Below are 26372 nucleotides of genomic sequence, written 5' to 3'. Positions count from 1 at the left end.
GACATGGGGGAAATTTTTTTCTAAATAACTTAAATATTTAAAAAAAAATTTTAGACATGTATCTTGTTTGCACAAGAAACTATCTCGTGCGCAAAAGAAAATTTCTCGTGCGCACGAGAAACTTTTTATAAAATTATAAAAAATAAAAAAATACATTTATAATTATTATTATTTTTAAAAATAATTTTATAAAAATAAACTATCTCGTGCGCACGAGATATATGTCTAAAAAAATAAAAAAAATAAAAAATTATACACATTTTTTATTTTTTTTATAATTTTATAAAAAGTTTCTCGTGTGCTTGGAAAAAAAGAAAAGAAAAAAAAAAAAAAAAAGGAAAGAAAAAAAAATTATTAATTTTTTTTCCCTCCCCCATATCACTTTAGGGGCTCCGTATTAATGTATTATTTTTTCTTTTTTGTTTATTTAATTGATGTTTTTGTAGATATTATTTTGTTTTTTTGCTGTTTCTTTCTTTTTTTGGGGGGGGTGGTACGGTTGGGATATAAACAAAAAATATTTTGACATTTAGGTCAGACAACAAATATATGATGTATGTGAATACGATGTAATGGATAGGAATGTCTGATGCTGGATGTCAATAAAAAATAAATAAATAAATAAAATAAATAAATTTAAAAAATGAAAAAATAATATATATATATATTTTCCAGCTCGCCTCTTGCAGACGGAATAAACTTGTCATGATTACGCCGCATGCAAAGTAGGTCGCGCACCATTATTTACCCTTTGAATTTGTCAACTCGGAAAATCGTGTGGAAAAAAAACAAACCCTGACAGTAATGGCCTTGTCTGTGCTATTACTCTTCCCACACATAATACACCACACGGTGGCGCTGTTATAATCATGTGTGTTTTTAAAAATGTATAATTTTGACAAAGGAAGGAGACCAAAAACGGTTGAAATTTCTCCCACACCTCAGTGTAGGAGAAATGTGTGTCAAATCCGAGCAAGGTTGGTAGAAAAATGATGTACTGCATTTGCATATTTTAAACTTTAATAATAATGCAACAAAATATTATATTATTGTATATAAAAAACATGTACTTTTTATTATTATATATATATTTTAAAATATATTTTATTGAATTTTACAGTTAAAATCACATTTGACAATCATACTTTGCTCCCTTTTTTGAGTCAAGGCACATTTTTTTGCGTTAAAAAAAGGCGGAGGCAAACCACCAGCAGAAATCGTTAAAAAACGAAACTCAGTTGACAGTAAAAAGTCGTTGTCGCAATTGTTGGATATGACTTTAAACCATAACCAAGCATGCATCACTACAGCTCTTGTCTCAAAGTAGGTGTACTGTCACCACCTGTCACATCACACCCTGACTTATTTGGACTTTTTTGCTGTTTTCCTGTGTGTAGTGTCTTAGTTCTTGTCTTGCGCTCCTATTTTGGTGGCTTTTTTTGGTATTTTCCTGTAGCAGTTTCATGTCTTCCTTTGAGCGATATTCCCCGCATCTACTTTGTTTTAGCAATCAAGAATATTTCAGTTGTTTTCATCCTTCTTTCCGGGGACATTGTTGATTGTCACGTCATGTTGGGATGCACTTTGTGGACGCCGTCTATGCTCCACAGTAAGTCTTTGCTGTCGTCCAGCATTCGGTTTTTGTTTACTTTGTAGCCAGTTCAGTTTTAGATTTGTTCTGCGTAGCCTTCCCTAAACTTCAATGCCTTTTCCTAGGGGCACTCAAACCTTTTGTTTATTTTTGGTTTAAGCATTAGACACTTTTTTACCTGCGCACTGCCTCCCGCTGTTTCTGACATCTACAAAGCAATTAGCTACCTGCTGCCACCTACTGATATGGAAGAGTATTACACGGTTACTCTGCCGAGCTCTACACAGCACCGACACTCAACAACAACACATCATTTGCAGACTATAATTACTGGTTTGCAAAAAATATTTTTTAACCCAAATAGATGAAATTAGATAATCTCCCACGGCACACCTGACTGTATCTCACTAGTGTGCCGCCGCACAGTGGTTGAAAAACACTGACTTAATCCTTAAACTTTAAGACTTAAACTTCAAAATATCCACCCTTTGCGCTGATTGCTGTTTTGCACACTCTTGGCATTCTCTCGATGAGCTTCACCTGAAATGGTTTTCACTTCACAGGTGTCATAGTTTTGATGCCTTCAGTGACAATCCACAATGTAAATAGTCATGAAAATAAAGAAAACACATTGAAATGAGAAGGTGTGTCCAAACGTTTGGCCTGTACTGTATATACTGTTTGAAGAAGAAAAACCCCACCAGAAGACACTAAGACACATCAATTGAATTTGTTTTAATTAGAGATGTCCGATAATATCGCCCTGCCGATATTATCGGCCGATAAATACTTTAAAATTTAATATCATAAATTATCGGTATCGTTTTTTTTATTATCGGTATGTTTTTTTTGTGTTTTTTTAATTTTTTTTATTATTAAATCAACATACAAAACACAAGATACACTTACAATTAGTGCACCAACCCCAAAACACCTCCCTCCCCCATTTACACTCATTCACACAAAAGGGTTGTTTCTTTCTGTTATTAATATTCTGGTTCCTACATTATATATCAATATATATCAATACAGTTGCAAGGAATACAGTCCGTAAGCACACATGATTGTGCGTGCTGCTGCTCCACTAATAGTACTAACCTTTAACAGTTAATTTTACTCATTTTCATTCATTACAAGTTTCTATGTAACTGTTTTTATATTGTTTTACTTTGTTTTTTTATTCAAGAATTTTTTTTAAATGTATTTATCTTATTTTATAATTTTTTTTAAAAAGGACCTTACCTTCACCATACCTGGTTGTCCAAATTAGGCATAATAATGTGTTGATTCCACGACTGTATATATCGGTATCGGTTGATATCGGCATCAGTAATTAAGAGTTGGACAATATCGGGATATCGGCAAAAAAGCCATTATCGGACATCCCTAGTTTTAATCAGTTTCAGTCATCCAGCAAGTATAAAACTTTAACATAAGACAATAAAACTGATATTTTCATTTTGGACAGTCCATATGTTGACAAGCATGCATAGGAAGGATCACCTTCTTTCTCACAAACAGTGTCAGCTTGCACATAGTTTTCAGACGTGCTAAATAAAGATGCAAAATAGCGCTCGCTATTCTTGATAAATCACACTGCGTGCGCTAAATCAGTGTTCCCCAACCACCGGGCCGCGGATCGATTGGTACTGGGCTGCACAAGAAATGTTAATTATTTATTTATTTTATTTTTTTAAATTAAATCAACATAAAAAACACAAGATACACTTCCAGGTCACCAACCAACCCAAAAAACCTCCCTCCCCCCACTCATTTACACTCATTCGCACAAAAGCGTTGTTTCTTTCTGTTATTAATATTTCTGGTTCCTACATTATATATCAATATAGATCAATACAGTCTGCAGGGATACAGTCCGTAAGCACGCATGATTGCATTTTTTAATGACAAAAATAAATAAATAAATAAATAAATATATATATATATATATATATATATATATATATATATATATATATATATATATATATATATATATATATATATATATATATATATATATATATATATATATATATATATATATATATATATATTTAATTAAATCAACATAAAAAACACAAGATACACTTCCAGGTCACCAACCAACCCAAAAAACCTCCCTCCCCCCACTCATTTACACTCATTCGCACAAAAGGGTTGTTTCTTTCTGTTATTAATATTTCTGGTACCTACATTATAGATCAATACAGTCTGCAGGGATACAGTCCGTAAGCACGCATGATTGTATTTTTTAATGACAAAAAAAACAACAACAACAAAAAAAAAAATTAAAATTCAAACAACATAAAAAACACAAGATACACTTCCAGGTCACCAACCAACCCAAAAAACCTCCCTCCCCCCACTCATTCACACTCATTCGCACAAAAGCGTTGTTTCTTTCTGTTATTAATATTTCTGGTTCCTACATTATATATCAATGTAGATCAATACAGTCTGCAGGGATACAGTCCATAAGCACACATGATTGCATTTTTTAATGACAAAAAAAAGTTTAAAAAAATAAATTAAATTAAATCAACATAAAAAACCCAAGATACACTTCCAGGTCACCAACCAACCCAAAAAACCTCCCTCCCCCCACTCATTCACACTCATTCGCACAAAAGCGTTGTTTCTTTCTGTTATTAATATTTCTGGTTCCTACATTATATATCAATATAGATCAATACAGTCTGCAGGGATACAGTCCGTAAGCACGCATGATTGCATTTTTTAATGACAAAAATAAATAAATAAATAAATAAATATATATATATATATATATATATATATATATATATATATATATATATATATATATATATATATATATATATATATATATATTTAATTAAATCAACATAAAAAACACAAGATACACTTCCAGGTCACCAACCAACCCAAAAAACCTCCCTCCCCCCACTCATTCATTCGCACAAAAGGGTTGTTTCTTTCTGTTATTAATATTTCTGGTTCCTACATTATAGATCAATACAGTCTGCAGGGATACAGTCCGTAAGCACGCATGATTGTATTTTTTAATGACAAAAAAAACAACAACAACAAAAAAAAAAATTAAAATTCAAACAACATAATAAACACAAGATACACTTCCAGGTCACCAACCAACCCAAAAAACCTCCCTCCCCCCACTCATTCACACTCATTCACACAATAGGGTTGTTTCTTTCTGTTATTAATATTCTGGTTCCTACATTATACATCAATATAGATCAATACAGTCTGCAGGGATACAGTCCGTAAGCATGCATGATTGCATTTTTTAATGACAAAAATAAATAAATAAATAAATAAATTAATTAAATCAACATAAAAAACACAAGATACACTTACAGGTCACCATCCAACCCAAAAAACCTCCCTCCCCCACTCATTCACACTCATTCGCACAAACGGGTTGTTTCTTTCTGTTATTAATATTTGTGGTTCCTACATTATATATCAATATAGATCAATACATTCTGCGGGGATACAGTCCATAAGCACGCATGATTGCATTTTTAATGACCAAAAAAATAAATAAATAAATTAAATCAACATAAAAAACACAAGATACACTTCCAGGTCACCAACCAACCCAAACCCCCCCCCCCCCCCCACTCATTCACACTCATTCGCACAAAAGCGTTGTTTCTTTCTGTTATTAATATTTCTGGTTCCTACATTATATATCAATTTAGATCAATACAGTCTGCAGGGATACAGTCCGTAAGCATGCATGATTGCATTTTTTAATGACCAAAAAAAAAAAAAAAAAAAAAAAAAAAAAAAGTATTCCCCCCCCCACACCCTGGTACGTGGGACAAATTTTCAAGCGTTGAGCGATCCGCAGTTACAAAAAGGTTGGGGACCACTGCGCTAAATGATCATTTTTTTCATCTTCTCGTCACCCATTCCTAACCTCAACTTTTTTGACCACGAGTTAGTGATTGTGTTGTTTGTGTTCAGGTCTTGGTTGGAGTCCAAGCCCAGTGCTGGAGCCCAGTGTGGTCAGGACCCCCGAGACCGAGGAGGGTGCATGGAGGGGTCAAGGCCTGTAGGTCCAGGGTCCTCGGCCTGCCTGTGGTTGGGGCTGGTCTCGGCAGCGCTGACCTTTCTTTGCGCGGAGTCCCGGACCACCCCGAGTCCGCCGCTCGCCCCGGACAATGCCACCTGCCCGGGGAACTCCAAGTGCAGACCCGGCATCATCCTCCCCATCTGGTACCCGGAGGATCCGTCCATGGGGGACAAGATCGCGCGGGTCATTGTGTATTTCGTGGCCATGATCTACATGTTCCTGGGGGTGTCCATCATCGCCGACCGCTTCATGGCGGCCATCGAGGTCATCACATCGCAAGAGAAGGAGATCGTCATCAAGCGACCCAACGGGGAGACCACCACCACCACCATCCGAGTGTGGAACGAGACGGTGTCCAACCTCACCCTCATGGCGCTGGGGTCCTCCGCCCCGGAGATCATGCTCTCCGTCATCGAGGTCTGCGGACACGACTTCAAAGCGGGCGAGCTGGGGCCGGCCACCATCGTGGGCAGCGCCGCCTTCAACATGTTCGTCATCATCGGCCTGTGCGTGTCCGTCATCCCGCAAGGAGAAGTCCGCAAAGTCAAACACCTGCGCGTGTTCTTCATCACCGCCGGCTGGAGCATCTTCGCCTACATTTGGCTCTACATGATCCTGGCCGTCTTCTCCCCCAACGAGGTCCAAGTCTGGGAGGGCCTGCTCACGCTCGCCTTCTTCCCCGTCTGCGTGGTCCTGGCCTGGGTGGCCGACCGCCGCCTGCTCTTCTACAAGTTCATGCGCAAGAAGTACCGCACCGACAAGCACCGCGGCGTCATCATCGAGACGGAGACGGAGCGCGCCAAAGGGATCGAGATGGACGGCAAGATGGTCAACTCTCACTTCATGGACGGCGGCGCCGCCGCGGGCGCCGGCAACCTGCTGGGTCTGATGGAGAGCAAGGAGGTGGACGAGTCCCGCCGCGACATGATCCGCATCCTCAAGGACCTGAAGCAGAAGCACCCGGAGAAAGATCTGGACCAGCTGGTGGAGATGGCCAACTACTACGCGCTCTCGCACCAGCAGAAGAGCCGCGCCTTCTACCGCATCCAGGCCACGCGCATGATGACGGGCGCCGGCAACATCCTGAAGAAGCACGTGGCGGAGCAGGCCAAGAGGTGCGCCAGCGTGCCGGAGGTGCACGTGGACGAGCCCGATGAGTACGTCACCCGCGTCGCATTCGAGCCCGCCACCTACCAGTGCCTGGAGAACTGCGGCGCCGCCATCCTCAGCATCACCAGGAAGGGCGGCGACATCAACAAGACCGTCTACGTGGATTACAAGACGGAGGACGGCTCGGCCAACGCCGGCGCCGACTACGAGTTCACCGAGGGCACGGTGGTCTTCAAGCCCGGGGAGATGGTGCGGGAAGTCAGTGTGGGCATCATCGACGACGACATCTTCGAGGAGGACGAGCACTTCTTCGTGCGCCTGGGCAACCTGCGCGTGCTGGAGGTGGAGGAGGAGCTGCTGTGCGCCAACAGTCTTCCCTACCCGAAGGCGGTTTTGGGGTTCCCCGCCGTCGCCACGGTGACCATCCTGGACGACGACCACGCCGGCATCTTCACCTTCGAGAGCGGCTCGGCGCACATCAGCGAGAGCATCTGCATCATGGAGGTGAAGGTGCTGAGGACTTCCGGCGCCAGGGGGACGGTCATCGTGCCGTACCGCACGCTGGAGGGCCTCGCCAAGGGGGGCGGCGAGGACTTCGAGGACACGTACGGCGAGCTGGAGTTCAAGAACGACGAGATCTGGTAAGGCGGCGCTTCTCTTTTTCACATTGAATGATTAAAAACACAGAAAAAAAACCACGTAACCTGCGTTCTAGTCGCAGTGTTCATGGCGTTCTGGCTCTTTAGCGCCGCCCTAGTGGCTCCCTGGACCTCTTTCAGGGATGTGTGGAAATGGAAAAAGATAAAGAAAAAAATATATTTTTTATTTGAATATATTTTCTGTAGGAGGACAAACATGACACAAACCTTCCTAATTGTTAGAAATCCCACTTTTTATATTAAACATGCTTCACTGATGAGAGTATTTGGCGAGCGCCATTTTGTCCTACTGATTTTGGCGGTCCTTGAACTCAACGTAGTTTGTTTACATTGACTTTTTCCGACACTGCCACAGAAAGACGTGTTTTATGCCACTCCTTTTTTGTCTCATTTTGTCCACCAAACGTTTTATGCTGTGCGTGAATGCACAAAGGTGAGCTTTGTTGATGTTATGGATTTGCTGGCGTGCTTATCAGGCATATTTGGTCAATCCATGACTGCAAACTAATCGATGCTAACACGCTATTTAGGCTAGCTGCATGTACATATTGCATCATTATGCCTCGTTTGTAGGTATATTTGAGCTCATTTAATTTCCTTTACTTATGTCCTCTGTTATCCTACTGATTTTGACGGTCCTTGAACTCACCGTAGTTTGTTTACGTGTACAACTTTTTCCGACACTGCCACAGAAAGACGTGTTTCATGCCACTTCTTCTTTGTCTCATTTTGTCCACCAAACGTTTTATGCTGTGCGTGAATGCACAAAGGTGAGCTTTGTTGATGTTATTGATTTGCTGGCGTGCTTATCAGGCATATTTGGTCAATCCATGACTGCAAGCTAATCGATGCTAACATGCTATTTAGGCTAGCTGCATGTACATATTGCATCATTATGCCTCGTTTGTAGGTATATTTGAGCTCATTTAATTTCCTTTACTTATGTCCTCTGTGTTATCCTACTGATTTTGACGGTTCTTGAACTCACCATAGTTTGTTTACGTGTACAACTTTTTCCGACACTGCCACAGAAAGACGTGTTTTATGCCACTCCTTTTTTGTCTCATTTTGTCCACCAAACGTTTTATGCTGTGCGTGAATGCACAAAGGTGAGCTTTGTTGATGTTATGGATTTGCTGGAGTGCTTATCAGGCATATTTGGTCAATCCATGACTGCGAGCTAATCGATGCTAACACGCTATTTAGGCTAGCTGCATGTACATATTGCATCATTATGCCTCGTTTGTAGGTATATTTGAGCTCATTTAATTTCCTTTACTTATGTCCTCTGTTATCCTACTGATTTTGACGGTTCTTGAACTCACCATAGTTTGTTTACATGTACAACTCTTTCCCACGCTGCCACAGAAAGACGTGTTTTATGCCACTTCTTCTTTGTCTCATTTTGTCCACCCAACGTTTTATGCTGTGCGTGAATGCACAAAGGTGAGCCTTGTTGATGTTATTGATTTGCTGGAGTGCTTATCAAGCATATTTGGTCAATCCATGACTGCAAGCTAATCGATGCTAACACGCTATTTAGGCTAGCTGCATGTACATATTGCCTCATTATGCCTCGTTTGTAGGTATATTTGAGCTCATTTAATTTCCTTTACTTATGTCCTCTGTGTTATCCTACTGATTTTGACGGTTCTTGAACTCACCATAGTTTGTTTACGTGTACAACTTTTTCCGACACTGCCACAGAAAGACGTGTTTTATGCCACTCCTTTTTTGTCTCATTTTGTCCACCAAACGTTTTATGCTGTGCGTGAATGCACAAAGGTGAGCTTTGTTGATGTTATGGATTTGCTGGAGTGCTTATCATGCATATTTGGTCAATCCATGACTGCAAGCTAATCGATGCTAACATGCTATTTAGGCTAGCTGCATGTACATATTGCATCATTATGCCTCGTTTGTAGGTATATTTGAGCTCATTTAATTTCCTTTACTTATGTCCTCTGTTATCCTACTGATTTTGACGGTCCTTGAACTCACCGTAGTTTGTTTACGTGTACAACTTTTTCCGACACTGCCACAGAAAGACGTGTTTCATGCCACTTCTTCTTTGTCTCATTTTGTCCACCAAACGTTTTATGCTGTGCGTGAATGCACAAAGGTGAGCTTTGTTGATGTTATTGATTTGCTGGCGTGCTTATCAGGCATATTTGGTCAATCCATGACTGCAAGCTAATCGATGCTAACACGCTATTTAGGCTAGCTGCATGTACATATTGCATCATTATGCCTCGTTTGTAGGTATATTTGAACTCATTTAATTTCCTTTACTTATGTCCTCTGTGTTATCCTACTGATTTTGACGGTTCTTAAACTCACCATAGTTTGTTTACGTGTACAACTTTTTCCGACACTGCCACAGAAAGACGTGTTTCATGCCACTCCTTTTTTGTCTCATTTTGTCCACCAAACGTTTTATGCTGTGCGTGAATGCACAAAGGTGAGCTTTGTTGATGTTATTGATTTGCTGGAGTGCTTATCAGGCATATTTGGTCAATCCATGACTGCGAGCTAATCGATGCTAACACGCTATTTAGGCTAGCTGCATGTACATATTGCATCATTATGCCTCGTTTGTAGGTATATTTGAGCTCATTTAATTTCCTTTACTTATGTCCTCTGTGTTATCCTACTGATTTTGACGGTTCTTGAACTCACCATAGTTTGTTTACGTGTACAACTTTTTCCGACACTGCCACAGAAAGACGTGTTTTATGCCACTCCTTTTTTGTCTCATTTTGTCCACCAAACGTTTTATGCTGTGCGTGAATGCACAAAGGTGAGCTTTGTTGATGTTATTGATTTGCTGGAGTGCTTATCAGGCATATTTGGTCAATCCATGACTGCAAGCTAATCGATGCTAACATGCTATTTAGGCTAGCTGCATGTACATATTGCATCATTATGCCTCGTTTGTAGGTATATTTGAGCTCATTTAATTTCCTTTACTTATGTCCTCTGTGTTATCCTACTGATTTTGACGGTTCTTGAACTCACCATAGTTTGTTTACGTGTACAACTTTTTCCGACACTGCCACAGAAAGACGTGTTTCATGCCACTTCTTCTTTGTCTCATTTTGTCCACCCAACGTTTTATGCTGTGCGTGAATGCACAAAGGTGAGCTTTGTTGATGTTATTGATTTGCTGGAGTGCTTATCAGGCATATTTGGTCAATCCATGACTGCAAGCTAATCGATGCTAACACGCTATTTAGGCTAGCTGCATGTACATATTGCATCATTATGCCTCGTTTGTAGGTATATTTGAGCTCATTTAATTTCCTTTACTTATGTCCTCTGTGTTATCCTACAGATTTTGACGGTTCTTGAACTCACCATAGTTTGTTTACGTGTACAACTCTTTCCCACGCTGCCACAGAAAGACATGTTTTATGCCACTTCTTCTTTGTCTCATTTTGTCCACCAAACGTTTTATGCTGTGCGTGAATGCACAAAGGTGAGCTTTGTCTATGTTATGGATTTGCTGGAGTGCTTATCAGGCATATTTGGTCAATCCATGACTGTGAGCTAATCGATGCTAACACGCTATTTAGGCTAGCTGCATGTACATATTGCATCATTATGCCTCGTTTGTAGGTATATTTGAGCTCATTTAATTTCCTTTACTTATGTCCTCTGTGTTATCCTACTGATTTTGGCGGTTCTTGAACTCACCGTAGTTGTTTACATGTACAACTTTTGTCCGATGCTGCCACAGAAAGACGTGTTTCATGCCTCTTCTTCTTTGTCTCATTTTGTCCACCAAACGTTTAATGCTGTGCGTGAATGCACAAAGGTGAGCTTTGTTGATGTTATTGATTTTCTGGGGTGCTAATCAGGCATATTTGGTCAATCCATGACTGCAAGCTAATCGATGCTAACATGCTATTTAGGCTAGCTGTATGTACATATTGCATCATTATGCCTCGTTTGTAGGTATATTTGAGCTCATTTAATTTCCTGTACTTATGTCCTCTGTGTGTTTAATTTATATTTGCATGTCTCATGACACATTATCCGTATGTATTATCGGCTAAATTTCTTATAGTTGTTTGTGTGCCATGTTGTTCCAGACCACAGCAAACGTTACCTATCTTGCAAAGATTGTAATGAATCCATTAGAAGAAGACAGCCTGCTGTTTCCTTAAACTTGGACACACACATCTATACCTTTGGCCATTCTGAGCCAGTCATTTCCAGAAGTTATCTTATCCTGTGAGAAGCCTCCATTTTACTAATGATTTCCAATGTTGCAAAAATGTGTAGAATGAAAATTTAAATACAACATTTCTGTCAACGAAGATTTGCGTCAGCCTTTGATAGTAGGCCAATATTACGGCGCCCCTAAAGGGACATAAGGGAACTTTTGTAATTTTTTTAAAAATAATGTAATTTTATTTAAAAAAAAATTTAGACATGTATGTCGTGCGCATGAGAAACTTTCTGGTCCACATGAGAAACTTTTTATAAAGTTATAAAAAAAATTTTTTTTTTAAATAATTGTTCTTTTATTTATTTATTTTTTAGACATGTATCTCGTGCGCACGAGAAACTTTCACGTGCACACAAGAAACTTTTTATAGTTATAAAAAAAAATTAAAAATTTTTTTTTTTTTTTTTAGACATGTATCTCGTGCGCACGAGAAACTATCTCGTGCGCAAGAGATAGTTTCTCCTGCTCACAAGATACATGTGTAAAAAAATAAAAAAATAAAAAAATTATCAAACCTTTTTTTTTTTTAATGAAATTATAAAAAGTTTCTCGTGCGCACGAGAAACTTTCACGTGCACACGAGGAACTTTTTATAAAGTTATTAAAAAATAAATAAATTATATATATATATTTTTTAGACATGTATCCCGTGTGCACGTGATAGTTTCTCGTGCACATGAGATACATGTCTATCTCGTGCGTACAAGAAACTTTCTCCTGCGCACGAAATACATGTGTAAAAAAATTAAAAAATAAATAAATTATAAAACTTTTTTTTTTTTAATAACTTTATAAAAAGTTTCTCTTGCGCACGAGAAACTTTCACGTGCACACGAGAAACTTTTTATAAAGTTATTAAAAATTAAAAAAAATTATATATATATATTTTTTAGACATGTATCTCGTGCGCACGAGAAACTATCTTGTGCGCACGAGAAACTTTCTCTTGTGCACGAGATACATGTCTAAAAAAAAAAAAATTATAATTTTTTAAATTTTTTTTATAACTTTATAAAAAGTTTCTCTTGCGCACGAGAAACTTTCACGTGCACACGAGAAACTTTTTATAAAGTTATTAAAAAAAAAAAAAATTATATATATATATATTTTTTAGACATGTATCTCGTGCGCACGAGAAACTATCTTGTGCGCACGAGAAACTTTCTCTTGCGCACGAGATCCATGTCTAAAAATAAAAAATAAAAATTAGAATTTTTTTTTCCCCCCTATGTCCCTTTAGGGGCTCCGTATAATATAGCTAATATCATTCATTGTAATATTTATATAGGCTTTTAATTTTTTTCGCTCCAGGCAGATTTTTGTTGTTGATTTTTGGTCCAATATGGCTCTTTCAACATTTTGGGTTGCTTTTTGCTGTTACAGTCTGCTTGCATTAGAGATAGTGACTGCCACCTACAGGGCTGGAGTCACTTTTTTTGGTCAATTTTCAGTCGAACTAATGCGCTTATTTGGCTTTTTGTCTCATTGGCCGGAATACCGACAGTGGCATGTTTTCATGTGATTGAAGTTGAGGATTTGTCAGAAGTGCGTGTCGCCCTGAGCTAACCTGCATGCGTCTCTAATCCCGCGCTGCCTTTGTTTACTTTTTTTTTTTTTTTTTTAATGTCATCATTTCCACATGTCACTCTGACAAGCAATAACAGGGGAGTGTTACGGCGGCGGCCAAAGTCCTTGTAACCATGACGACACGGCCCCGTCTGGTCCAGAGGCCGACGAGCAGCGCGGGTTTGATTCCTTTAAAAGCATTTTTGGGAGCGACGGTGTTGTTTTATGCAAATGTGGTCGCCGCCTGTGCTTATCGGTGCACACAATGTTTGGCACGGAACATTCCGGATGCTAATAAAAAGCATCGTGTCGTCCTTGTCTCGTGTAAAGCCATGCTCTCAAAAATGCAATTGCTCCTCGGGAAATATTGATTTTTTTTTTTTTTTTTCAAGGTTGAGCAGGCTGTGAATCAGAGTGACATCCTCACTCTGCACCTGATGGCGATACTGGTGCTGCTAGTATCCTAGCTCCAGCTAGTACTTGAGGTTGTTCCGCTGGTGATGGTGATGTGCTTACGGTATCAAATTATTTTGAACATCATACAATTACAATGTAGTACATCTAGGGATGGGTACTGTACCTGGGAATCGATACCAGTACTCAACGGTATCGATCCTCCACACGACACCTCTGCTCCGGACAGGCTAACCTCCTCCGACCTCCGAGGACAAAGCTACGAACAATGGGAGACCGGGCTTTCTGCTCCGCTGCTCCCAGTCTGTGGAACGCTCTCCCTGACCACCTGAGGGCACCACAGACTGTGGATGCTTTTATAAAAGGCTTAAAAACCCTTCTTTTTTCCGATATATGCATACTAGTTTTAGCTATTTGGCTGTTCTAGTTTTTATTTTTATTTATTTTTTAATACCTTTTTATTTTTATTTGTTTTAATACACTGTAGCACTTTGAGGTTGTTTACTCAATGTAAAGTCCTTTTTACAAATAAAATATATTATTATTATTAGGGATGTCCGATAATGGCTTTTTTGCCAATATTGTCCAACTCTTAATTACCGATACTGATATCAACCCATACCGATATATACAGTCGTGGAATTGAATGAAATATAAATTGAATGAAATTGAATTAAAATTGAAATTGAATTAAAATTGAATTAAAATTGAAATTGAATTGAAATTGAAATTGAAAAAAAATTGAAATTGAATTAAATATAAATTGAATGAAATATACAGTCGTGAAAAGTCGTGGAAACATTATTATGCCTAATTTGGACAACCAGGTATGGTGAAGATAAGGTCCTTTTTTTAAAAAATTAATAAAATAAAATAAGATAAATAAATTAAAAACATTTTCCTGAATAAAAAAGAAAGTAAAACAATATAAAAACAGTTACATAGAGACTAGTAATTAATGAAAATGAGTAAAATTAATTGTTAAAAGTTAGTACTATTAGTGGACCAGCAACACGCACAATCATGTGTGCTTACGGACTGTATCCCTTGCAGACTGTATTGATGTATATTGATATATAATGTAGGAACCAGAATATTAATAACAGAAAGAAACAACTCTTTTGTGTGAATGAGTGTGAATGAGTGGGTTGGTGCACTAATTTTAAGTGTATCTTGTGTTTTTTATGTTGATTTAATAAAAAAAATGTAAAAAACCACAAAAAAAACCGATACCAATAATTTAAAAAACGATACCGACAATTTCCGATATTACATTTTAAAGCATTTATCGGCCGATAATATCGGCAGGCCGTTATTATCGGACATCTCTAATTATTATCATTATAACGGTACCAATTTTCGGTGTGTTGATAAATATCAATTGTTTTTGAATGTTGGTGACGAACCCCAAGATGCAGAGATGGCAGGCTTGATGCAAGAAAACATGACTTTTAATGTCAAAAATAAAAATGCATGAAAACAGGAATCAGGAACTAGGAACCAGGAGGCAGGCAAACTGGAAACAGCTAACAGGAACCAGGGAACAGCTCACAATACTCCGGCACTGACAGGAGGGCGAGGCAGGTATAAATAGTAGCCTGATTGGCAATAGCCACCAGGTGTGCCAGACTGCCAATCGGGGACAGGTGAGGGAAACAAGCACTCAGGGAGATGTGCAGGGAAAGGAACCAAAATAAGAGCGCTGACAGGAAATAGAACACAAACACAGAGAAAAACCTGAACATAACCAAACTGTCAGTGACAAGCCTGACATTATCACATTTATGGGTCTCGATTACAGTTGCAAGTCTAAGACATTAGATGGCACTAGTGCAGTGTTTTTTAAACCACTGTGCCACGGCACACTAGAGTCTGGTGTGCCGGACTGATTATCTAATTTCACCTATTTGGGTTAAAAATATTTTTTGCAAACCAGTAATTATAGTCTACAAATGATGTGTTGTTGTTGAGTGTTGGTGCTGTCTAGAGATCGGAAGAGTAACCGTGTAATACTCTTCCATATCAGTAGGTGGCAGCAGGTAGCTAAAGTCGGAGACAGCAGGAGGCAGCGTGCAGGTAAAAAGGTATCTAATGGTTAAACCAAAAATAAACAAAAGGTTTGAGTGCCCCAAAGAAAAGGCATCGAAGCTTAGGGAAGGCTATGCGGAACGAAACTAAAACTGAACTGGCTACAAAGTAAACAAAAACAGAATGCTGGACGACAGCAAAGACTTACTGTGGAGCATAGACGGCGTCCACAAAGTACATCCCAACATGACGTGACAATCAACAATGTCCCCGGAAAGAAGGATAAAAACAACTGAAATATTCTTGATTGTAAAACAAAGTTTATGCGGGAAATATCGCTCAAAGGAAGACATGAAACTGCTACAGGAAAATACCAAAAAAAGGAGGAAAAAGCCACCAAAATAGGAGTGCAAGACAAGAACTAAAACACTACACACAGGAAAACCCCCAAAAAGTCCAAATTAGTCAGGGGGTGATGTGACAGGTCGTGACAGTACTTCGAGTCAAGAGTTATATTGATGGTTATGGTTTAAAGTAGGGCTGCAACAACTAATCGATTAAATCGATTAAAATCGATTATAAAAATAGTTGGCGATTAATTTAGTCATCGATTCGTTGGATCTATGCTATGCGCATGCGCAGAGGCAATTTTTTTATTTTATTTTCATTTTGTTTTTGTTATTTATTTTATTTTTTATTTTTTATATAAACCTCTATTTATAAACTGCAAAATTTACAAACAGCTGAGAAACAATAATCAAAATAAGTATGGTGCCAGTATGCTGTTTTTTGTCAATAAAATACTGGAAAGGATACAAATTTAGTTGGTCTCTTTTATCCGATTATTAATCGAAGTAATAATCGACAGATTAATCGATTATCAAATTAATCGTTAGTTGCAGCCCTAGTTTAAAGTCATATCCAACAATCGCGACAACGACTTTTTACTGTCAACTGAGTTTGTTTTTTTTAATGATGTCTGCTGGTGGTGTGCCTCCGCATTTTTTCAACGTAAAAAATGTGCCTTGGCTCAAAAAAGGTTGAAAAACACTGCACTAGTGTATACACTGCAAAAAGTCAGTATTCAAAAACAAGAAAAAAAAATTACAAAAATGAGGGGTATTTTATTTGAACTAAGCAAAATTATCTGCCAAAAGAACAAGAAAATTCGGCTTTTTTCAATGAACCCAAAAATACCTTAAAATAAGTATATTCTCTCTAATAACAAGTGCACTTTTCTTGGTAGGAAAAAAAAAGAGACCTTTCTGCTCAATATGTTGAAAAATATTCTTTAATTAAGTAAATGCTAGTGCCATTATCTTGACATAATGATATGCGCTCAGCATCATGATTTTTTTTTTCATGCTTGAAATAAGAAATTATTACTTTAAAAAAGTAGTTTTATACTTGTGAGTGTTGATGACACAGCTTTGCAACAGTTGATATTCTAGTTTCAAGCATGTTTTACTCAATATAGGTCATCAAATCTCAGCTACAAGCTGTAATATCTTACTTGTCAGGACGTGGACTATGGGGTGTTTGTTTTCCCGAGATGCAAGAATAGTTGGATCGGACATGGCTTGGAGGTAAATACAATTACTATTACTATTACTATAAACAACAAAAAAGAGTGAACAAAAAGCGCGCACAAGGCGGAGGTACAAACTTGGCTATGAAAACAAAACTAGCACAAAGGCAGAAACTATGAACATGAAACTAAAAATACTTACTGTGGCACGGCATGAAGCATGAACTATGGTATCAACAGGAAGCAAAGGATAATGTCGCCAGGCCGACTGCCTGGCAACTGCAAGCTTAAATAATGAAGTCTCATCATTAGTGACAACAGGTGTGTGACTCAAAACACCAGCAGCAGGTGACAATCATATGCCAGCATGGCAACCAAAACAAGGGAGTGTAAACAGGGATTAACAAGAGTCCAAAACCCAAACAGAACATAGCCAAACAGAACATGATCAAAAGACATGACATTACTGAGATCATTTAGGACCAAAACCCTTAAAACAAGTAAAACACTCTAACATAAAATCTGCTTAGTGAGAAGAATGATCTTATCAGACAGAAAACAAGCAAATATCACCCTTATTTGAGATATTTAATCTTTACTTAGATTTCACTTTTTGCAGTGTAGTTTAATGGTGTGTTGGCGAGTCAGTTCAATCTTTGCCGTTTAGTTCTTCTTGCACCCTAAAAAGTGTTAATACAGTACTTATTACGCACCAGCTGTTTGATTATAACATGCATCTTAGTTATGGCTTTCATTAACAAATTTGGAGGTGTTGAAATCGCCATGTAAAATCGCTAATGGGCACATAATGATTCGATCCGATTCCGATTCCTGTGGCGACGATTCGATTCGAAATGGATTCTCTATTCAACACGATTCTCGATTCAAACCGATTCCCGCAATGTATAATTTGGTATAATAATTATGAACTTCTTTAAAACAGGTTTCTGTTACATCCTTGTAACTGTGTTTGGAGTTATGTTTTATTTTTCTCTGTCCTTTTGATTGATTGATTGAGACTTTTATTAGTAGGTTGCACAGTGAAGTACATATTCCGTACAATTGACCACTAAATGGTAACACCCGAATAAGTTTTTCAACTTGTTTAAGTCGGGGTCCACTTAAATTGATTCATGATACAGATATATACTATCATATATACTATCATCATAATACAGTCATCACACAAGATAATCACAATGAATTATTTACATTATTTACAATCAGGGGTGTGGAGGGGGGGGGGGTATGGACATCAAGTAGTGGACATAGAGAGAGAGAGAGAGAGAGAGAGAGAGAGAGAGAGAGAGAGAGAGAGAGAGAGATCAGAAGGCATAAGAAAAAGAAAAAGTATCTGCATTTGATTGTTTACATTTGATTATTAGCAATCCGGGGAGGGTGTTAGTTTAGGGTTGTAGCTGCCTGGAGGTGAACTTTTATTGCGGTTTTGAAGGAGGATAGAGATGCCCTTTCTTTTATACCTGTTGGGAGCGCATTCCACATTGATGTGGCATAGAAAGAGAATGAGTTAAGACCTTTGTTAGTTCGGAATCTGGGTTTAACGTGGTTAGTGGAGCACCCCCTGGTGTTGTGGTTATGGCGGTCATTTACGTTAAGGAAGTAGTTTGACATGTACTTCGGTATCAGGGAGGTGTAGCGGATTTTATAGACTAGGCTCAGTGCAAGTTGTTTAACTCTGTCCTCCACCTTGAGCCAGCCCACTTTAGAGAAGTGGGTAGGAGTGAGGTGGGATCTGGGGTGGAGGTCTAGAAGTAACCTGACTAGCTTGTTCTGAGATGTTTGGAGTTTAGATTTGAGGGTTATTTTGTAATGTTCACTTCCTCGTGCCGTGCACAGGTTCCACACCTGCTGCCTGATTGGCAACCGGGACACACCCGCACCCGGTTGCCAATCTTCCCCCTATTCCCGTCCAGCACTGCCTTGGAGACGGCATCAAATCATTGCCTCATGTTCCGTGTCGCATATTGCTTTGCTTCATGCCTCACGTACACATGTTGTTCTCTTTACAAAGACGTTCTGTGACTTGTGCCTTTTTACGTTTGCACTGGCCTTCTTTTGTTTTTTCTCCTCTCCTTGTGAGCGCGCCTTCAGTTTATATTAAATACTAATATTTTACTCACCGTCTGCTGCATCTTGGGGTCACGTCGCAGAGCTGCAGCCAGCTCTAGACAGTAACAGGTTAGAAATGCTCCTTCTGGTTGCATGGATGTGGCCTAAAAACATATTTTTTAGGGATGTAACGTATTTTGTAGGGATGTATACTGCAAAAACTGAAATCTAAGTAAGATTAAATATCTCACATAAGGGTGATATTTGCTTATTTTCTGTCTGTTAAGATAATTCTTCTCACTAAGCAGATTTACTTGTTTTAAGGGTTTTTTGGTCCTAAATTATCTCAGTAAGATATTTGTCAGGTTCAAACACTGATGATATCTATTAAACAAGACAAGAGGCAAGGAATTAAACAGAGACCGAATTCAATTTGGACTCAATATTGAGGAGAGTCGTCTGCACACTGTACCCTTGCACAGTATCTCAGCACGCTCTGCCAAAAAGATCGCACGCCTCCTCCTTTTATTTTGGACCCTCCCCGACCACATGGCCACCGCTGTTTCCGAAGGACAAAGGTCGCAAAAAGTTCACATAAAAGGTCGTAAACAATTCACAGAAAAGGTCAGTTCAAAAAGAGTTTGTAAAATAGTTCAAAAAGAGGTCCATATAATAGTTCAAAAAGAGTTCGTCTGGAAATTGGGCAGATCCCGCCATCTCTCCGCTTTGAAGTCCTTGGGTTGGAACAATATCTTTCTGTTGATTAGCATACACGAGAGAACACAGAAACACCTTCATCTTGCTTTCCCCCCTACACAGTGGAGTTTTACGAGCCTTACTCTTGGTAGGTTTCAAAGACAGCTTTTGTCCTAATTTAAGAATATTTTTCAACATATTGAGCAAAAAGGTCTCTTTTTTTTTCCTACCAAGAAAAGTGCACTTGTTATTAGTGAGAATATACTTATTTTAAGGTATTTTTGGGTTCATTGAGGTTAGCTAATTTTACTTGTTTTGGAAAGTCTTGACAAGCCAAATTTTCTTGTTCTATTGGCAGATAATTTTGCTTAGTTCAAATAAAATACCCCTTACATTTTTTTCCTTGTTTTTGAACACAGACTTTTTGCAGTGTAGGTATTATAAATTCCGCTGTATTTCGGTTTTAAAGTCTTCTCAATAATATCGTGACGTGTGACAATATCAAACGAAAACTTGGTGAGTGTAGTTTCCTTCTGGCGTTTTAGCGTTAGCCAGGTCTGTAAATAAACTGCATCTCTCAAATCCTCAAGATGGGGGCGTCGAACGCCGTAAGCAGGAAGTGAAATGTGTTTTGTACTCTTTGTAGATAACCATTTGTTTTTTTGGACATTAAATCTGTCCTTAACTGGTTGAGTTATGTTGCCAACAAACAGACAAACAAGTCCAGGCCAAAACATAACCTCTTTGGCAGAGGTAAGAAAGTCTGCATTCTGTAAAGCAAAGCATACACTGCAAAAAGTCAGTGTTCAAAAACAAGACAAAAAATTACAAAAATTAGAGATATTTTATTTGAACTAAGCAAAATTATCTGCCAATAGAACAAGAAAACTCGGCTTGTCAAGACTTTCCAAAACAAGTAAAATTAAAGCTGCAAGCAGCGATGGACGGGACCGACTTTGACGGCACATAAAATCCAAACCGGAGCAGTAATTAAAACTCTTTCATCAACTTTTAATCAGAAGGGTTCAATCTCTCTCCTGTGCTAGTTTGAAGCCGACACGACAAACGCGCTCAGAGGAGATAATGTTTAAAAAAAGGTGACTGTTTTGACCCAACTTTTATTTTGAAGGGAATTGCAAACTTCCTGTTGATTTTTGCTGGGGGTTGTCAATACATGAAATGTAAGTGAGACCTACATAGGGGTTTTTGTTTCATGTCTCTACGACATTCCTACTGGAAGTTACAGGCAGTTTTGTCTGTGTTTTCTTCCTAGGAGCAGTTTTGTCTGTGTTTTATTCCTAGGGGGCGCTAGAGCACAATTTTGAGTTTTGCGGTTTGCTTTTTTATTAGATCGCGATTTTCGCCAGTCCTGACGTGTGTGTCCAGTTTGGTGAGTTTTGAAGCATGTTAAGGGGGTCAAATTACAGCTCAAAGAGGCAAAGGTGACTGTTTTTACAAAACTTTTGTTTTGAAGGGGGAATTGCAAACTTCCTGTCTAGGTCTAAGTGAGACCTACGTAGGGTTTTTTGTTTCATGTCTCTACGACATTCCTACTGGAAGTTACAGGCAGTTTTGTCTGTGTTTTCTTCCTAGGGGGCACTAGAGCGCAATTTAGAGTTTTAAGGTTTGGTTTTTTGATTAGATCGCAATTTTCGCCAGTCCTGATGTGTGTGTCAAATTTGGTGAGTTTTGAAGCATGTTAAAGGGGTCAAATTACAGCTCATAGAGGTGGCGGTATAATAATAATAATAAAGAATAATAATAAAACCTTAGAAATACAATAGGGTCCTCTGTCCCAAAGGGACATTCGGTCCCTAATTAGCTAACCTCAATGAACCCAAAAATACCTTAAAATAAGTATATTCTCACTAATAACAAGTGCACTTTTCTTGGTAGAAAAAAAAGTGACCTTTCTGCTCAATATGTTGAAAAATATTCTTAAATTAAGTAAATGCTAGTGCCATTATCTTGACATAATGATATGCGCTCGGCATCATGATTTTTTTTTTCATGCTTGAAATAAGAAATTATTACTTTAATAAAGTAGTTTTATACTTGTGAGTGTTGATGACACAGCTTTGCAACAGTTGATATTCTAGTTTCAAGCGTGTTTTACTCAATATAGGTCATCAAATCTCAGCTACAAGCTGCAATATCTTACTGATATCATTTAGGACCAAAACCCTTAAAACAAGTAAAACACTAACATAAAAATCTGCTTAGTGAGAAGAATGATCTTATCAGACAGAAAATAAGCAAATATCACCCTTATTTGAGATATTTAATCTTACTTATATTTCAGTTTTTGCAGTGTAGCCAGGATAGCAGCCGTGAGGCCATCAAACATGACTTTTAACGCCATCACCTGGTACAATGGAGGTGTGTTCACAGCATTTTCACACTGAATAAAAGTTTTATTCTGTTGCACACATAACAATTAGTAGGGTGTTAGCGTTAGCCAAGCTAGCTGCAGGCTACAAACAACAATATTTCGGAAGAAAGCATGTCGTCTCTTTACTTTTAGTCTTGGGTAAGCACAAAAAGGTAAAGAGTGTTATTTTTATTTCATTTTATTTAATAATTGGCTTGTTTTGTTGGGGGAAACCTGCTTATGAAATGAGGCTGGGCTCCCTCACTCCATCTCGATCACAAAAGAGATACAAGTTGTAGTTTACGCACAATTTGAACAAAGGACAATGAGCCTTAACATAAATGATGAGAATCAGGTGTCCTAATCACTTGGCCCCCGGGCACAGGTGTATAAAATCAAGCACTGTTTCTACAAACATCTGTGAAAGAATGGGCCGCTTTCAGTGATTTCCAGCGCGGAACTGTCATAGGATGCCACCTGTGCAACAAATCCAGTCGTGAAATTTCCTCGCTCCTAAATAATACAAAGTCAACTGTGGGCTTTATTATAAGAAAATGGAAGAGTTTGGGAACAACAGCAACTCAGCCACCAAGTGGTAGGCCACGTAAACTGACAAGAGAGGGGTCAGCGGCTGCTGAAGCGCATAGTGCAAAGAGGTCGCCGACTTTCTGTTACTACAGAGCTCCAAACTTCATGTGACCTTCCAATTAGCCCACGTACAGTACGCAGAGAGCTTCATGGACTAGGTTTCCATGACCAAAAAAAAAATACTTTTTTATTTTTTTTAAATGAACATAAAAAACACAAGATACACTTACAATTAGTGCACCAACCCAAAAAAAACTCCCTCCCCCATTTACACTCATTCACACTCATTTGCACAAAAGGGTTGTTTCTTTCTGTTATTTTTTCTGGTTCCTACATTATATATCAATATATATCAATACAGTCTGCAAGGGATCCAGTCCGTAAGCACACATGATTGTATTTTTTTATGACAAAAAAAAAACCTGGGCTTGTTTCTTTGCAATGAAATGCTGATGGAAATCAGCCTTTGGCTACAATCTTTCACATTTATATTTGATATGTCCATTAATGTCCATTGTATCATGTCACAAAGTTATAACAAATGGAAACTTCCTATGAGGAGTTTTATTGTACATGATTGGTGTGTCTAGTGCACGGGTGTCAAACTCAAGGCCCGCGGGCCAGATCTGGCCCTCCACGTCCTTTGACATGGCCCGCAAAAGCCTGGAAATAATATGTCAATAATATACCTTATATTTTCTTTCTTTACTTTCTTATTTTCTTACTAAAGGTATTAGGGTTTTTTTTCTAGTTTGACAGGGGAAAAAAGATAGTGTCCAATATTGCAACAAATATTATACTATCTAACTTTGTTGGTCAAAATCCGAATAAATACTTACATATCTGCTTAATTTATGGTTTCAAAGCAAGTTATCAATCAAATTGTACACTATAAAAATGACTAATAGATTTAACTGTAAAATTTAGAGAGTTTTTTACAGCAAAGTACTGTAAGTTGAAAAAAAAAAACGACCAATGTTTGTTTTTTTACAGTAAAAATCTGTCGACTGAGCTGTCAGTTTTTGTTTTTTTTTTAATCCACGGTTGATGATTTTATGGTACCACATTTTATTATGGTAAAAAACTGGCAGCGGAGTTGCCAAAATAAAATTAAACATCAGTACAGTATTTCTATTTACAATAATATGTTGTAAAAATAACAATAATAAAATTAAAGCTGCAAGCAGCGATGGACGGGACCGACTTTGACGGCACATAAAATCCAAACCGGAGCAGTAATTAAAACTCTCTCATCAACTTTTAATCGGAAGGGTTCAATCTCTCTCCTGTGCTAGTTTGAAGGCGACACAACAAACGCGCTCGGAGGAGATAATGTTTAGAAAAAGGTGACTGTTTTTACTAAACTTTTGTTTTGAAGGGGGAATTACAAAGTTCCTGTTGATTTTTGCTGGGGGTTGTCAATATATGACATGTAGGTCTAAGTGAGACCTACATAGAGGTTTCATGTCTCTACGACATTTCTACTGGAAGTTACAGGCAGTTTTGTCTGTGTTTTCTTCCTAGGAGCAGTTTTGTCTGTGTTTTATTCCTAGGGGGCGCTAGAGCGCAATTTTGAGTTTTGGGGTTTGGTTTTTTGATTAGATTGCAATTTTCGCCAGTCCTGATGTGTGTGTCCAGTTTGGTGAGTTTTGAAGCATGCTAAGGGGGTCAAATTACAGCTCAAAGAGGCAAAGGTGACTCTTTTTACAAAACTTTTTTTTAGAAGGGGGAATTGCAAACTTCCTGTTGATTTTTGCTGAAGGATGTCGGTGTATGAAATGTAGGTCTAAGTGAGACCTACATGTAGGTTTTTGTTTCATGTCTACGATATTCCTACTGGAAGTTACAGGCAGTTTTGTCAGTGTTTTCTTCCTATGAGCAGTTTTGTCTGTGTTTTATTCCTAGGGGGCGCTAGAGCGCAATTTTGAGTTTTGGGGTTTAGTTTTTTGATTAGATCGTAATTTTCGCCAGTCCTGATGTGTGTGTCCAGTTTGGTGAGTTTTGAAGCATGTTAAGGGGGTCAAATTACAGCTCAAAGAGGGAAAGGTGACTGTTTTTACAAAACTTTTGTTTTGAAGGGGGAATTGCAAACTTCCTGTTGATTTTTGCTGAAGGATGTCGGTGTATGAAATGTAGGTCTAAGTGAGACCTACATATAGGTTTTTGTTTCATGTCTACGATATTCCTACTGGAAGTTACAGGCAGTTTTGTCTGTGTTTTCTTCCTAGGAGCAGTTTTGTCTGTGTTTTATTCCTAGGGGGCGCTAGAGCGCAATTTTGAGTTTTGGGGTTTGGTTTTTTGATTAGATCGCAATGTTCGCCAGTCCTGATGTGTGTGTCCTGTTTGGTGAGTTTTGAAGCATGTTAAGGGGGTCAAATTACAGCTCAAAGAGGCAAAGGTGACTGTTTTTACAAAACTTTTGTTTTGAAGGGGGAATTGCAAACTTCCTGTTGATTTTTGCTGAAGGATGTCAGTGTATGAAATGTAGGTCTAAGTGAGACCTACATATAGGTTTTTGTTTCATGTCTCTATGATATTCCTACTGGAAGTTACAGGCAGTTGTGTCTGTGTTTTCTTCCTAGGAGCAGTTTTGTCTGTGTTTTATTCCTAGGGGGCGTTAGAGCGCAATTTTGAGTTTTGGGGTTTAGTTTTTTGATTAGATCGCAATTTTTGCCAGTCCTGATGTGTGTGTCCAGTTTGGTGAGTTTTGAATCATGTTAAGGGGGTCAAATTACAGCTCAAAGAGGCAAAGGTGACTGTTTTTACAAAACTTTTGTTTTGAAGGGGGAATTGCAAACTTCCTGTTGATTTTTGCTGAAGGATGTCAGTGTATGAAATCTAGGTCTAAGTGAGACCTATATAGAGGTTTTTGTTTCATGTCTCTACGATATTCCTACTGGAAGTTACAGGCAGTTTTGTCTGTTTTCTTCCTAGGAGCAGTTTTGTCTGTGTTTTATTCCTAGGGTGCGCTAGAGCGCAATTTTGAGTTTTGGGGTTTGGTTTTTTGATTAGATCGCAATTTTCGCCAGTCCTGATGTGTGTGTCCAGTTTGGTGAGTTTTGAAGCATGTTAAGGGGGTCAAATTACAGCTCAAAGAGGCAAAGGTGACTGTTTTTACAAAACTTTTGTTTTGAAGGGGGAATTGCAAACTTCCTGTTGATTTTTGCTGAAGGATGTCAGTGTATGAAATCTAGGTCTAAGTGAGACCTATATAGAGGTTTTTGTTTCATGTCTCTACGATATTCCTACTGGAAGTTACAGGCAGTTTTGTCTGTTTTCTTCCTAGGAGCAGTTTTGTCTGTGTTTTATTCCTAGGGGGCGCTAAAACGCAATTTTGAGTTTTGAGGTTTAGTTTTTTGATTAGATCGCAATTTTTGCCAGTCCTGATGTGTGTGTCCAGTTTGGTGAGTTTTGAAGCATGTTAAGGGGGTCA

The 26372-nt window shown here is 38.4% G+C and overlaps 1 protein-coding gene across 3 annotated transcripts in view; it reads left to right on the top strand.

Moving 5' to 3' along the window:
• Positions 1–26372, top strand: part of slc8a3 (solute carrier family 8 member 3) — a 162384-nt gene that overhangs the window by 12059 nt on the left and 123953 nt on the right. For all 3 annotated transcript variants that reach the window (XM_062041271.1, XM_062041270.1, XM_062041269.1), the window contains exon 2: positions 5567–7426. In XM_062041271.1, coding sequence (XP_061897255.1) covers positions 5637–7426 — 1790 coding nt within the window. In that variant the 5' untranslated portion in view covers positions 5567–5636. The remainder of the gene's footprint in view (positions 1–5566; positions 7427–26372) is intronic.

The sequence above is a fragment of the Entelurus aequoreus genome, linkage group LG03 (genome assembly GCF_033978785.1).
Source record: "Entelurus aequoreus isolate RoL-2023_Sb linkage group LG03, RoL_Eaeq_v1.1, whole genome shotgun sequence".
NCBI lineage: Eukaryota > Metazoa > Chordata > Actinopteri > Syngnathiformes > Syngnathidae > Entelurus > Entelurus aequoreus.
The sequence above is the reverse complement of the archived record's forward strand: the minus strand, read 5'-3'. Positions and strand labels throughout refer to the sequence as shown.